This window comes from Vespa mandarinia, chromosome 3 (assembly GCF_050613455.1).
Source record: "Vespa mandarinia isolate Hongniang chromosome 3, ASM5061345v1, whole genome shotgun sequence".
Taxonomy (NCBI): Eukaryota; Metazoa; Arthropoda; class Insecta; order Hymenoptera; family Vespidae; genus Vespa; species Vespa mandarinia.
In genome coordinates, this window is record NC_140812.1 from 2,180,070 (window position 1) to 2,195,013 (window position 14,944).

General features: G+C 35.8%; 1 protein-coding gene and 1 long non-coding RNA gene across 20 annotated transcripts in view; one reads left to right on the plus strand and one right to left on the minus strand.

The window, feature by feature from the left end:
* Positions 1-14,944, plus strand: part of LOC118446900 (uncharacterized) — a 47,848-nt gene that overhangs the window by 29,978 nt on the left and 2,926 nt on the right. The window lies entirely within an intron of this gene.
* The window catches only part of LOC118446891 (uncharacterized), a 34,116-nt gene that overhangs the window by 7,990 nt on the left and 11,182 nt on the right, over positions 1-14,944 (minus strand). For 18 of the 19 annotated variants that reach the window (XM_085656204.1, XM_085656203.1, XM_085656205.1 and 15 more), the window contains 4 exons: positions 2,459-2,754; positions 2,214-2,381; positions 886-1,974; positions 626-706 (listed from right to left, as the gene is read on the minus strand). In XM_085656204.1, the coding sequence (XP_085512330.1) occupies positions 626-706; positions 886-1,974; positions 2,214-2,381; positions 2,459-2,754 (1,634 nt within the window). The remainder of the gene's footprint in view (positions 1-625; positions 707-885; positions 1,975-2,213; positions 2,382-2,458; positions 2,755-14,944) is intronic. The other variant, XM_085656206.1, reaches the window with a different exon arrangement.

Genomic DNA, 14,944 nt, shown 5'->3' on the forward strand with positions numbered 1-14,944 from the left:
TAAAGGTTTTCAGGTACATTTTTAACATCGAGAAGAATATTTCTTTTTTCTATTTTTCTATTTTTTTTTTTTTTTTTTTTTTTTTTTTTTTTTTTTTTTCATTCACTTCCATCATCGTTTTGTATTTGGTGGAAGAATGTAAGAAGTATGTTTTTAGATGTTGAAATACATCTAGGATGACCAGTATTTTATCGTTAATACGTGTTAATTACGTTAAATTATTAATTCTATAAAAGTAAGGAATCAAAGGAAATTTTTTTTGTCCACCTTACACCAATGAGACGGACGTTGGTTGTGCAGAGAGGAGCTAGGATTACCTAATAAAAAAGATAAGTGCAAAAGTTTTAAAATACATTATTTAAAAATGCATCGAACGAAGAGATTGGACGCCATAAAAAATATACGAAATTGACGAGAAGATTACGAGGTCCAAAGCCTAACGCGCGGTAATGCGTTAAAAAATGTCTACTTGTAAAATCAAGTGTTTCCTTTTTTTTTTTTACAAAATGTTGTAAAATGTTTTGTATTTTTTTTCAATGCCTCTGACAAGCGACAAATAGAATTGCGTAAGTCGCTGGATATGATAATCTAAAAGGTTTAATTGGGGACTCGTCAAATCGCTTACACCATAAAGCTGCGCTTCGTATTGATTCATTTGGGCGAATGTCATTGGACCGTACATAACCGGGGGTTGCGGATACAAGATCTAGAAAGAAACAGAGAAACATAGAGAGTTGACGTGGATGTTTCAGAATCAGAAAAACGAAGACTATCGTCTTTAAATCGTAATAGATATTCCCGGAATGAATACGGAACGGTAAGATGATTCCTAATCTTGATGCTTGTTGTCCATTAGGAAAAGCAAAGTTTGTCGATTAAAATTACCTGTTGATTTAGATAAGGTTGCATGTTTTGGAATCCTTGCGATCTAGCCGGTGTCTGTTGCTGCTGATATCCAGTATATCCAGGATCCAGCTGAGGTGAGGTAGCAGGTTGGTACGGCGTCTGGTTGTAGGTGTTAGGTTGATTTGGATACTGGTTCGGTTGATACGGACTTTGAGGATACTGATTTGGTATGCTATTAGGGTATGGCTGATTTTGCTGAGGTGAATTTGGTGGCATTGTTGGAACGTATTGCGTCTGATAGAGATTTTGAATTGGAAGAGAACTTTGAGTGTTGACCATTTGCGGAATCTGATTCGAAAGTTGATTCGGCGATATCTGATTAGGTAATTGATTCTGCATCATATTCTGCGGCTTCATGCTAGCTCTTCTGATCGATTGCATCACGTTGCTGGCTGTCATCGACGTCGATGACATTGTCGTTGTTGCTGTCGTCGTCGTCGTCGTCGTTGTAGTAATCGTCGCTGTCGAATCGACACTCGAAATTGCCGTCTTCGAAGGTGTCGATCCAGTTTGGTCCAACGTCGTGCTTTTATGGAGTATACTTTTACCAGGCACAGTGTCCTGCGGCGGTGGCACATATTTCGGAATTTCTCGATTTTTAAGTCTCTCTAAACCAGGCTGCCTGAAATCCGGGGCGAACTGTCTGGCCGTTTGTTGGGCCAACTCGGAATCTTCTCTCGCGTGATCAGCAGCGTTGTCCGCGGATTCGGCTTTTCCTCGGGCCGTTGCTGTCCTCGAGATGGCGATATCAGCTTTTTGAAGCGCTATCTTGCTCGCTCTTTGAGCCGCGTTAACGGCAGCTTCTATCCTTTCACGAAATTTGGCAGATCTAATCAGAAATAGATGCTTCTTTTTTTGGCTGGTAATCAGTACGTTGTTCTTGTACTTTCCTTCCTCCTTGGTACCATCCCGAAAGGTCGTCACACCGTAACCGTACTTTCGATTGTTGAACCACTCGCCTGCATATCGCAAACCATCGCTCCTTTCCGATATACCGAAACCAGTTCTCTTGTCGTTTTTCCATTCGCCAAGATACGTCTCGGTTACAGAGGCGTCCATCTGTTCGTCCTGCCAATTGAATTTTCTTATTAGATGACAAATCATGAAACTTGATTTATGAGACGAACGTAATGTTTCTCAAATAATTACATCGGTCGATTTCTTGCGAAATCGGTCAACATTTTGCGTTTCATGTTTAAGCCAATTGCACACTATCTACGCGCCTAATTTACGTACTTATATATATATATATATGTATGTATATACTTATGTTCGATCGGAATACGATCGATGTAAGAATGACTCACCTCGATGACAAAAGACGCATTACTGTCAGTATGGACGGACGCTGATGCTTGGCTCTGTGAACTCTCAGTCGACATCCATGATGCTGAACTAGCATTACTTCGAATACTTCCTCCTGTTCCACGTTTCTCTAAATCACCCGTGCTCTTCTGTTTTCGAATTTTCAAACCCTGAGAAAACATATTTTCTTAGAAATAAATTTTCTAAATGGTAATAAACTTTTGATTAAACCATGACGTCCAATTACCGATAGAATTCCCTTCTTCAAGGACTTCTCCGTTAAACTCTTTCTTCGAGCTGGGGGATCGTCACTCCTGGCCTTCAATACGAAGCCTCCTCTGCTATCGTCTACTCGACGATCTCTCCTATCGGTCGGATCAGGTGTTGGTGCAACCGCTGGACCCACATCCGCGCTTCTCAGGGAAGTCAAGGACGCTCTTACTTGCTTCGGTGGTTTATAGTGACTCGCCAAACCAAAAGGTGCACTGCTTCTTACTCCATATCCGTGTCTCATTCCTCGAAGCCATTGTCCTTGATAAGTACCTGTTAGTAAAATAAAAACTTAGTCTTGCATACATATATATATATATATATATATATATATATATATATATATATCTTCTTATTAATTTAACAATAGGAATCGATTTATTAAACGAATATTCTTTAAACGTTTGACAACGAATTAATAGCACGTAAAGAATAAGTTTCTGCCTGTAGTTACATTGAATCGATTTCGTTCGCACTTTCAATCAATGTAAATCGACGAATGTGCCTTCTTATTTAACAATATGCACACACAATTATTCGCATATATTGTCGACCTACTTCGCGTTCTTGGCGACACGAATCAACGTTCACTCTCGGAATACTTGATCAAAATACGATCTCAAATATCCGGCATTAATTCGGAATTGCATTTACATATTCAATGTATTTATACTACTTTTTTTCCTTACAGACTTTTATGAATCTTAATTTTCTTTCAAGGATTAAAAGAAATTGCGAAAAATTTGATAGAATCTTTTTACGTTTAATAAATACAGCGAAATTGAAGAAATAAAAAAGTTTCGTAGGGAGGTGAAGAGTGCGAAAAGAGTGAGAAGAAAGACAAGATGGAAGAGGGCCGTCATTAACGAGAAATTCTTGACATTTTCTATGTTCAATAATAAGGCATATTGTTTTTGCCAACACGTGACTGCGTTTCGACATATCTCGTATGACTCATGACTTTGTATACGACATACATACGAGCGTAATATTATGCACGCTCTTCAGGGATGGAATGCAGCCACGACGCGTGGGTTTCTCACCGCCAATACGAATGATAATTCTTTTGGATCAATTAAAAAATTCAAATATCATTGATATATATATATAAAATGATCAAACGATTAAATATTTTCAACGAGTTTATCATTATGTTTCTTTTTATCATAAAGTACGTGATAAGAAGTTCGAGATAAGAAGCGTTCATTTTCTTAAAATAACGATTTAAATGAAAAGGTTACGATTCAGTATTAAACGTTACGAATACATACATCGCAAAATACGAAAAGCTCATATTCGATAATTTTCGTCACTGTTTTAAAATGTCTCTGTCACATTAATGTCCATAATGAAAGAATGTTTGTAATTGTGGTAGCGATGGGTGATGAAAATCAAAAGCTTTTTATTCTCGTCATCGACATTCTCGTTGGTTTTAAGACACAAAAGTTAGAAAAATCGTTAAATATGACAGACAATCCATAGTCTCTGGCATACCATTCGTCATCCGTGAAACAATAAACTCTCGCGTCTCAACTTTTTTACTTCTCTGAGTAGAACTCTCGTTTCTCTCGTTTGTTGTCGTCTGTGAATTCGCGTTATCAAACGAAAGAGATTTTTTGGACACGCTTTTTAACAAAGTACTTCTCGTTCACAATGCTCCATTACGGTTTTGACGCGCGCAACGACGACGATACTTCACGAGTCAGTCCGGTCTTCTCTCTTCCCTTTCTTTTTTTATTTTTTATTTTATTTTTTTTTTCATTCTCTCTTTACTCGTCCTTTTTTTTTTTTCTTTTTTATCTTCTTCTCTTTTTCGCCGCGTTTCCATCGCTTGTAAATGTATGCATTTACGTGTATCTGTTTTCGAGCTTCCTTCACCCTTGTATCGCACGCGGCCAACGACGGAATATTATTTCATCAGCGTTTAAGCAAATGGGTCACAGGCATGGTTCATGAGCCATGTCAATGTATGCGTATCCTTAAAATTGCAACCATCAGTTCGTGGCTATCAATTTCTATACAAGTTCTCTCTAGTTATCTATTCCTTTTTGTTAATTTTTTTTTATTGAGATTGATAATTAAGCCACATCGTTCAATAATTTTTATTCTTATAAAGAATAAACGAATTTTTATATCTATGTGAATTTTAAAGACTTCGATGTACTATTGAAAAATGTTTCGAGATAATAGGGAGAATTTACGTTGAGAAGGAAACTCGAAAATTTAAGGAAATTTTCTTCGTTCTTTTTCGAGGATCATTTCCTTTGATTAGATCGGACGTTATAAGAGTATCTGTATAGGTGAAATAATACGAAAGCTTGCTAAGCGAGCTTGAAAGCTGCGCGTAGCAACGATACATTACACACGTTAGCACATGCTATCCGCGAATACGTGTGCTCGCTATTCAGGTCAACTCTTGCTCGTCTCTTGGAAACGCCTCTGTACAAAAAGTTTCCCGTCGTCGACGGTTTCGATGTATGTATGTTTCTAAGTATATACATGTGTGTGTGTGTGTGTGTGTGTGTGTGTGTATCTATATATGTACATACTCGTCTACTCGTGAACAACTTTGAAAGCAGACAATATATTTCGACGTCTTGGCTCAATTCTAAAGAAGCATGCAAAGCAATTCCTTCTTCGGATAATGAAAATTTTGTCGTCAGTTGAAGAAAATATGAACCTTCCAAGAGAATTAAGGAAATTCTCGATTGTTTCGTACACTCGTACAATTTCGTATAACTTTCAAATGAACGACCTAAAAAGACGATATTTTGTGCATGTTACGAAGCAAAAGCGAGCGCTGAAGATGAAAATTGTATATGAAGTCCTCTCTCTCTCTCTCTCTCTCGCTTGTTGCGGAACTTGCGTAGCATGTCGCAGGTGCGTCGATTGTTGAGTAAGAACATGATCGATTTCCTTTTTCTCTAACGGTTAGTCAGATTAATTATCCTCGAGTTGTTAACTCTTTTACGTTTAATTTAACTCCTTATTTCTCGGCTAATTTCTTTCTGCCCTACTTCTAATTTGTTTTAGATTTAGATAAATATGGTCTTAGATTTTGTACAAAATATGAACAAAAGATTTCTTTCGATAGTTCCGTTGGTATGACAACTTATCGCAAAACACTTATCAAATCTTCATGTTAATAATATATATAAACGATTAGATCTTTGTTGAAAGATATGTTTTTCCACGAATAATATGTCTTGAACGATTTCGTGCCGTTCATTTGGATCAACTTGATTTTACGAAACGATCGTCAAAATGGGAATGGAAGAGGAACTAGAATATTTACTTTGTCCGTCAAACAGCGTTATTTCTCGTTCGTAAAATTGAGTGTAAATTTTACGTACATATATACAAATATACAGATCATCATAGCTGTTAAATGTAAAATAATTTTGAGAGATTTAAGTTATAGAGAAACCTAATGTCTACATACATTGATTTGCTCGACGTACATTGATTTGCAAGGTTGTGTATCAAGGTGGCGGATAGTTGGTTCAAAAATAATCTTCTATAAACTTTTGCATTCCGGAATTTATCGATAGTATTTGTTCATCACTCTTCGTTAACTACCAAATCATTTCGTTAGAATCATCTTTGTTATTCCTTATTTCATATCTAATCGTTTCAAAATTATCCCAAGTGTTTGGGTATAATTTTTGGAGAACATTCGATACATTCAGTATCTTATTCTTATTTAAGATATCGATCGAATAGAAGGAAAACGTTGACATTTATAGATGTGCTTATAATATGCCTGATGTGTTTATAAGACCTGAGCCTCGGGAAGAATAGGAAAGTCTTAAAATCACGACTGAAAATATTTCGGTTCAGTTTATATTGGAAAGTATCGTGGATAATTTAGAAAAAGAAGATAGTATAAGAAACAAGGTGGATCGAACTTGAGATACGGTCCTGATTCGCTACATGGCACTGGCTGGCCCGCCTGAAATAGCGCGGCCACTTTCTGAGATGATGGTTGGCTGCATATGCATTGGAAATTAGATTCGTGTTAGTGAGAATTGGCCGTGCGAGTGTATTTCGGTCCGCAGCCTCCACCAGATCGTCACTAACCACCCCACAGACCTGTCGCTCGCTCCTCGCATTCGTCTTTTCAATGCATCCTATTACCTGAATTTGAAATTTTATTCTTCCACCCCTATAGCTTCTCTCTCTTTTTCTCTTGTTTTTTTTTTTTTTTTTCTTTCAATCTTCGTCTTCTCTTTTAATTAAAACGATCAATCGACGAAGCTATTGCGAGAATCGCGATAAAAATCCTTCATTCGATCTATATATAATCATTACCACTAAATCAACCTGTGTCGTAATGACGAACCGTATTGTAATTAAGCGAGTCAAGAGTTCGATTAAGAGACGAGAAATTCATGCGCTTATGAGCGCAAATAAATTCACGCTCTTGTTAACCAAACCGCAACGATCAGATTTTAATATAAAATAGAAGGAGAGTTGAAAATTCTCCGGAAGTAACGGTTCAGCGTACGAAGTAGGTAACCACCGTCTTATCAAGTTTGCACTTTGAAAAAAGGTGGAAAGAGAGTAACCTGTTAACGCCTGCAATATATTAAAAACAGCGGCTGTTTCGTATGCTGTTATTTGCATAAAAGCTTATGGCACGTACGCAACATAAGAGAGAGAGAGAGAGAGAGAGAGAGAGAGAGAAGGAGTGAAAGGGAAGCATAGAGCATAAGAAAAAAAGTGGATTGCTCGGCTTTTCATTAACCGCGCGTGAATTATTTACTTCTTTATTACTCAAATTTAATATGTACGTGATTCAATACTTTCGCTCACTCACGTAAGATGAAATAGGATTAATAATAAAATGTTTATGGCTTGCGATATAATATTGGTTAATTGTAAATCAAACTACGGAGAGAAATAAACGAGAGTTAAAAAACATTTGAGTGAATTTTATGTCGAACGAGTTAATTCAATTTGGGGGTGGAGGGAAGGCGTTGTACTCTCTCGTATCCGATGGACATTTGTAATTAATTTTGAATTAATCCGTATTTGAATAGGTTTTACAATTTAATTTATGAAAATGGATGGACATTGATGTTTACATATTTTACTTAATACTGTCGATATATCGAATCGGGTTGTTCATAGCAAAAGGAAAAAAATTCTGTTAGATGCGTGAAGGAAGGGTTCGAAGATTAATAAGACGAGGTCATTTTTGTTATTTCCTGATGAGCGAGAACAAGTAACACGAACGTTCACGATCCCCCATTGTAAACGTTTATTCTATGTAGAATCACGCGTGCGCGAGCAACTATGATATAGCTCCGTTGGATTGTATGTGTGCATATCCGTTTATTCGTTCGTTGCTCGTTTGCTTGCTTCTCGTAGGGCGCGCGCGCGCGCGCGCTACCGTCGGTATTTATAAATAAATGCCTCGGCCACGTGCCATGGGAGAAATGGAATGGCGTTTGGAGAGTGCCTTAACTCGAGCAAAAAGTTTAAAACGGTGAGTATAGGAGATAGTTGAAGAGACAAGGATGTAAAAGCTTAGATATGCAACTTTGTTAATTTCTCAACGATCGATCCTATTCCCCGAACATTTTCATAAGTGGTTAAATCCATTTTCAAGAATTCTTATCTATACGTGCGTGACTGCTGGTCTTATTCTCAACGATCTCCGTCGTCTTAATTCATTAATGTTAAAAACTGACAAATTCTCGACTTACGACACATTTTTCAACCGCGACCTCGCATAGCACGCAAACACACACGTATATATTTTTTATACACGTCGGAAAAGAATTTGAAGCTCTTCGTTCCTTCCAACAATGTTAATTTGCAATTTGAGGAATGGAGAAAAGAGAAAAGTAAAGAGAAAGAGACATATTCAATTTAGTAGCAATTTCGGATACATTTTTCAACGTAATAATTATTTCTTTTTTTATTTTTTTTTATTTTTTTTTTTTTTTTATTTTTTTTTTTGATAGTAAGTTTTCCTCCTAACGAGTGCGTAATTTTTGTACGACTATTCAATAAATCTCAGAGATAATTTGTCGTCGGTAGAATGCACATTTGTCATGAGATCGTATTCCGAGGGAATATCTACTTGGTATCTCAAAATCCATACACCCTCTTTCCCAGAGACGCGTTACGTTATTTAAGCGAACGATGTGCTCCTTCTTCGGAGACGTAGTATTCTCGTTCAATATTTATGAGACCTTAAAAGAAGGGTTGAATACTGAAACCTAAAGTTGAAATTATTCGATAACAAACTCCGTCGTACTTTTTCCGTAGCTTCTTCTCCAATAAGATCATTTTAATGGAAAGGAAAATTTTTAATACTTGAATTTTATTTTTTAATTGTTTATAACAATGAAAATAGAAATCTATTAGGTTACTTCGCGGAGAGATCTAGAATTAGAATACATTTTAGATTTACATTTTATTAAAGAATAAAATCTTGGACTAGTTGGATTATATGAAAAAAAAACTGGAAATTAAATAAAGATTAGAAGACGCTGATTAAATCGCTCGTTAGTTCCTTGAAAGTTGCAATCTGAGTCTTTCGATTCATAAACTTTAATAAACAATTATCCATGTATCTCAAGATAGATCACATAAAGACGTCTGCGAATTTGGGAGTATCGATAAAATCATTAATCGTCAAAAAGACTTTTTCTTTTTACTATTTGAAAATTTTCTTCCTTGTTAACTTTAATTAATTGGACAATTCTATTTATAATTCCATCTTCTAAAATTAATCCGACGAATGTTGTTTGCGTAGACCGTTTCTCCTATTCGAATGATAATCTTAAAAAGAAATAATTTCGTGTATGTTTGTGAGCGAGTGTTTGCGAAGAATAGGAAGAAGACGCTAGCGATTACATGGAAGGGTTGGAGAGGGTGACGATGACCTTGACCCGGAAGCAGGAGGTCGTGAACTAACTGTTCGCTTGCGCGTGGACGCGTCCAGAGGAAGGTACGGTTGGTACGAAAAGAGGACGAGTCCAATGTAAGAGACAGAGAGAGAGAAAGGGAGAGAGAAATTATGCCTATATCCGAGTGGCTGTGCTTTTCGTTCTCTAAACTCCGTTCTAAATTATTAGTCTTTCGTGATAAGGAATGTTGAGGAGAGAGAGAGAGAGAGAGAGAGAGAGAAAGAAAATAAGAGCTTTCATCGTGCTCGTGCAAACGTATCGTTCATATGCAGGTACATATTCTCAGTGGCGAGATGTTTCACGAAACTAAGGAAATATTAATGCTACGCGGTTCGACGCTGTGGGATATACTTTGCTTTGAGAAAGAGAGAGATAGATAGATATAGAGAGAAGAGAGAGAGGGAGAGAGAGAGAGAGAGAGAAAACGAATATGATACATGTGCTTTCCAATTTTCTATGAATTTATTATGGAATTTATATTAGTTATAAAGAATTTCCTACTCACAAGCGTGATCTATTTTATCGCATATAATAACATCATGGTGTAGGACGAATGCAATATTATTATTATTATTGTTATTATTATTGTTATTATTATTAAAAGCGTTATCGAGTTAAGAGGGCTGACACCCTTGCGAGGTGTGAACAAGAATGATCAGCGAAGTAGAAAAATCGTTGATTAAGCACGAGCAAACGGGTCTCTCGCATGTATATATAAATACGTACACATACGTATTCCTACTCATGGATGATACAAACACAATCTCTTTTCGCTTTCCCATCGCAAAAGAGTAATCTGGTACTGACCGTGGCTTCTATCTCAGTGTACATCGGCTAGAGACACGCATGTACTATGCTCCAGTGTGCAAGGGTGCTTTGATTATTCATTGCTAGTTGCTCTAAAAACCTTCTCTCTCTCTCTCTCTCTCTCTCTCTCTCTCTCTCTCTCTCTCTCTATTTCCTTCCACTTGGAGGTCAACAATTTATCTAGATATTTATCTGAAAATAATGGAAAGCGTTTTCGTGAAAGTAAACCGAAAACAATCTCTAATCTCGGTCCATCTAAACGATTTCTCGATTACATAATTATTACGACACTTTTTTTTACGATAAATCTTCTAAGAAGAATTTTCAAAACGATTCGAAGACTTTTCTTCGAGATGGTTTAAACTAACGCACGTGTTACCAGCAATAAACCGCCCTCGTTGCTAACACTTGCGATAAACAGGCCGACATCCGGCTGATTTGCGGTAGGAAGCTGCTCGTTCTCTTCTTCTTTTTCTTTCTTGATTCAGAATGGAAATAGCGCTTCGCTTTGGTTATCTCGGGTGTTTGAGAAAAATAGAGAACAAGTTTGAAAAGAAGAAGTCAAGAAAGACAAGCATACCGCAGTAAGAGGGAGAGAGAGAGAGAGAGAGAGAGAGAGTGAAGTCGAAGAGAAACCGTTGCAGATAAGTTTTATTGCATTTCATTTCGCTCACTGCTCTTGAGCACTATATTTATATCCCGAACGAAGTCGTTCGGCCGTGTTTTCGGGGTCTTAGGCCACCTCCTTCCGAAGGTAGGAAAAGCAGAAGACGACGGATGACGTACGATGGTCCGTAAAACGGTTATTCGGTTATTCGAAAGTCGTTGCGTCGAAGGAGGAGGAGGAGGAGGAGGAGAAAGAAGAAGAAGAAAACGACTTATTTGAGAAATGCGTACAATTTCCTTGTGTGTGTGTGTATGTGTGAATGAATTTTGTAAAGAGTCAAGCCAGATGTAACAGTTGTAATCATTAGTTTACTCTTAATTAAGACCACCGAATAGCTAACCGTGATTTACGATCCTGCATGGAACGGTTATGTTGTTTCCGAGATTCATACAGGCCATTTTGATAAAAGTTATGGAACACGTGAGGATATAGTGATTCATAAACGCGTCCTTAAATTGCGCTTGTAATTTAGAAATGTTTCAAACGAACTAACGTTATTCAATAATCGCTTGTACCTGATTTATAGCTGTCATAGAAGATCTTTCACGATCGTCTATCTCCTTATATTTTTTCGATAAATGGAATAATAATTTGTATTAATTATATCAGCTTGAAGTAATCAACGTTTACATATAATCTTTTGTTTTTTAAATTACTCTTATTTTTTTTTTTTTCTTTTTTTTTTTTGTTTTTCTAAGACGAATATCGACAAATATAGTTAAAGAGAGAAAATCGCCAAATGTGGTCTAGATTTTATAAAAATAACTTCACCTAGTCTCGGCCATGTTCGTTGGCACGTGCGTACGGTTGGTAAAATCTCGTGAGCTTTCTAGAGATCAGCCGGAATACGGTGAAATATCGGCGTAGGTGCTCGAATCCCGTGGCGAATAATCAGCCGTGCTATTTTCGTGCCACGTAGAAGAAACGTGCGTGCGCGTGCTATACGCACGACGGAGAGATGACGTGGCCCTTTCAGGATCTCCTGACTTCAACAGAAAGAGAGATAGAGAGACTATTCCGAAAAGTTTATTCGTTTTCTTCATCCAACAATTCTCATTGTTTTAAACATTTTAACTTATCATAGCGTATTTCTTTCGTAAGTCACAAATTTTCTAAGTTACCAACAATCGAAATGTCGCCTAACGATTAGACATTAATAAAAATGTATGGATCATTAACATTAAAAATGACTTAATCTTTTCGCATATATGGATACAATTAACAAAATAATTGGATAAAAATATTATCGTTTATATAGACAATATTTTCTTAATTTCTCATTTAATCAAATGAGAACTTTTTTTTTGAAGAATTTCCGTCTATTTATAATCTCGAAATAACGCGGGACGATTCGATAATTTTTGAGAACGAAATATCTCATTTTGGTGGTAAACGTCTCTAACGTTATTTAAGTCAGACACGCTCTTAAAAAGAAAAAGTATGCTTTTGCGATATGAAGTATAATATTTATATTCGTATAAATGTTCCCAGTCAAGTGCATGAATTTTAAGATACGTTCAAGGACCCATCGAATCGTTGTTTCCGATGAAATACGATCGGTTTCAACTTGAGTCGATCCACGTTACCGAGGAATCGATTTTCCGTCGATCATCTGGTCTAACGTGATTCCACATCGAATGGGGTCGTTATAGAACTGTCGTGAATCCCTGACTTTCCGATAACATATCACCGTTTTCGCATTATCAAATGATGTCACTTACGAAGTGGCATCGATCGCCCAATTCTGAACGGGAACTCGCATTATGAAGTTCGGATTAGTTAATTTAAAAATAAGATCGTTCAATTTTTTCAATGTAAAACAGTAATTCGATTATCATTAATACAAATTGTCTTGAGAAATTTCTATTAAACTCGAACGTAAACGATTGATTTTGATCGATTGTCTTCTCCCTCTTGGCATTCGACAAAAAGATCGACAAAGCTTTTATCTCGTTGAAATAAAACGAGACTCGTACTTGGGATCGCTCTTGTACTCGTGAGCGAACCTTAGAACTATAGTCGTTTAGTCGGATTAATCAAATTATATGACGCCGTTGCTAAATTGAGATACGAATTCGTTCCAATCGGACGAAAGCCGGTTGCATATGAAATTCTTTAGCTCTTCTAACATTAATCGATCGGTTAATAAATTAATTGAAAGTAAAGATCGATTCGTTAGAATAAATCCTTTTTATAAAAAGATTAAATTATCATCTAATATTATAATTAGATTCGTATATGACGAGCGTCATATGGTAAAAAGCACTCGTGAAATTTCATAAATGTATATATATATGTATGTATATATATATATATATATATATATATATATATATTAGATGAAAAAAATTATATTACGCTTTATATGCTTATTTTTACAATCGTGTATTTTATAATATGTGATTCGGTGTTGATTAAGGATTTTTATTGGCGATGAAAATTTATAATATATAAATCTTAAGGATTATTCATTTTCCACCCCCTTGAACGCAATAATTCATTGAATGCGCAACAAAATGATGCACGAATAATATTCTACTTATTATAAATAACGAAATGAAATTGTCTAATAATAATTTTTTCTTGCTCGTACTTCGTACTCATAACTTAATAATCTTATGTCCAGAATACTAACTCATCGAGTTTCATATTTCATATACTTCATATCATTAACCTATTCTTATTTCCAGAATACTGACTCATCAAATTTCAGACGAAAAAAAATATTTATTGATGATCGATTAAAGATTAAAAGGCAAAGAAAAATAAGGAAATCGATTTCTACCGGCGTTTACGAACCATTAATCAAGATACCTTATGCGACTTATAAAATTCAAAATATAAATTCTGATCGTAACACGTTACTCGTGTAATTTTACTTTCGTTATGGCACGATGATAAAACTATTCGTTTTTACATTTCGAGTTGAAGATTTATTTTCCATATACATAAGCTTATCTTGATTCGTTAAATCGAGATTAAAGTCTCGTATACGAAGCCTTTCAAATATATGTCCGCTTTCGGGGTATCACGATGTTTTCCCTGAACGTCACGAACCTTTAAAAATTGTATATTTTAATAAAACTAAAACGATGATGTAGAATATAGAAACGATGCGTGTAATGCAAAATCTACGAGTGATAAATAAATAAATAGCAATCAAAAATGGTATTACGTAAAAAGTATTGTGTGGGAGAAAGTTGTAAGACTTTTACTCTCATAACGGACGAGAACAACATAATGAATATATTAAATTATTCCTTACTCTAGGAAAATCATGTATGTCTGAGGGCTCAAGAGACGAATAAAAGATTCGAGTAGAGCTAAAACAGTAATAAAAAGCGAGAAGCCAAGCAGGTACTTATAAATTTAAGTTAGAGGTTAAGACTGATTAAATAATCTCTGCGTGACGACGATGCCATGTGCGTCAAACGTGCGTGTCGTATAGTGCATTATATATGTATAGTTCTATCAATACTTCGAGGTGGTATCATATTTTCTTTTTTTACGCTTGTATCGTCGTTATGTTTGTAGATCACGTCACATTTCTTTACAATTGAATTAATCTAAGATTCGATGAATATTATGTGAATCGTGAAGTATACATTTATAATCTTTAAATTTGACTTTTTATTTAATAAATATCAAATCAAATGACACCTATACTTAATCGAAATTCGATCGAAATTCCGTCATGTCAGAGCATTATCGTTATTTCTTTAATGAGTCTTTTTTTGCTCTCCTTTCAGAGCATATTTACGTGTTTCCTTGATTCAGAAAACGAAAGGAAATTCTATATGTCATGGTCATGCCTTTTGTTCTACGCATTTCAAATACTCAAAACGTAAATTTCGCGTATTCTATAGATATGGGTGTGGCCAGGGTTCAACCTGCTATTAGTAAATTCGTCTCGGTTATATATTTACCCTTCTCTCTCTCTCTCTCTCTCTCTCTCTCTCTATATATATATATATATATATATATATATATATATATATATATATACCGTTTTTATATTTCTAATTCATATCTTCGATTGAAAATATTAGGGCGATGAAGAGCGGAC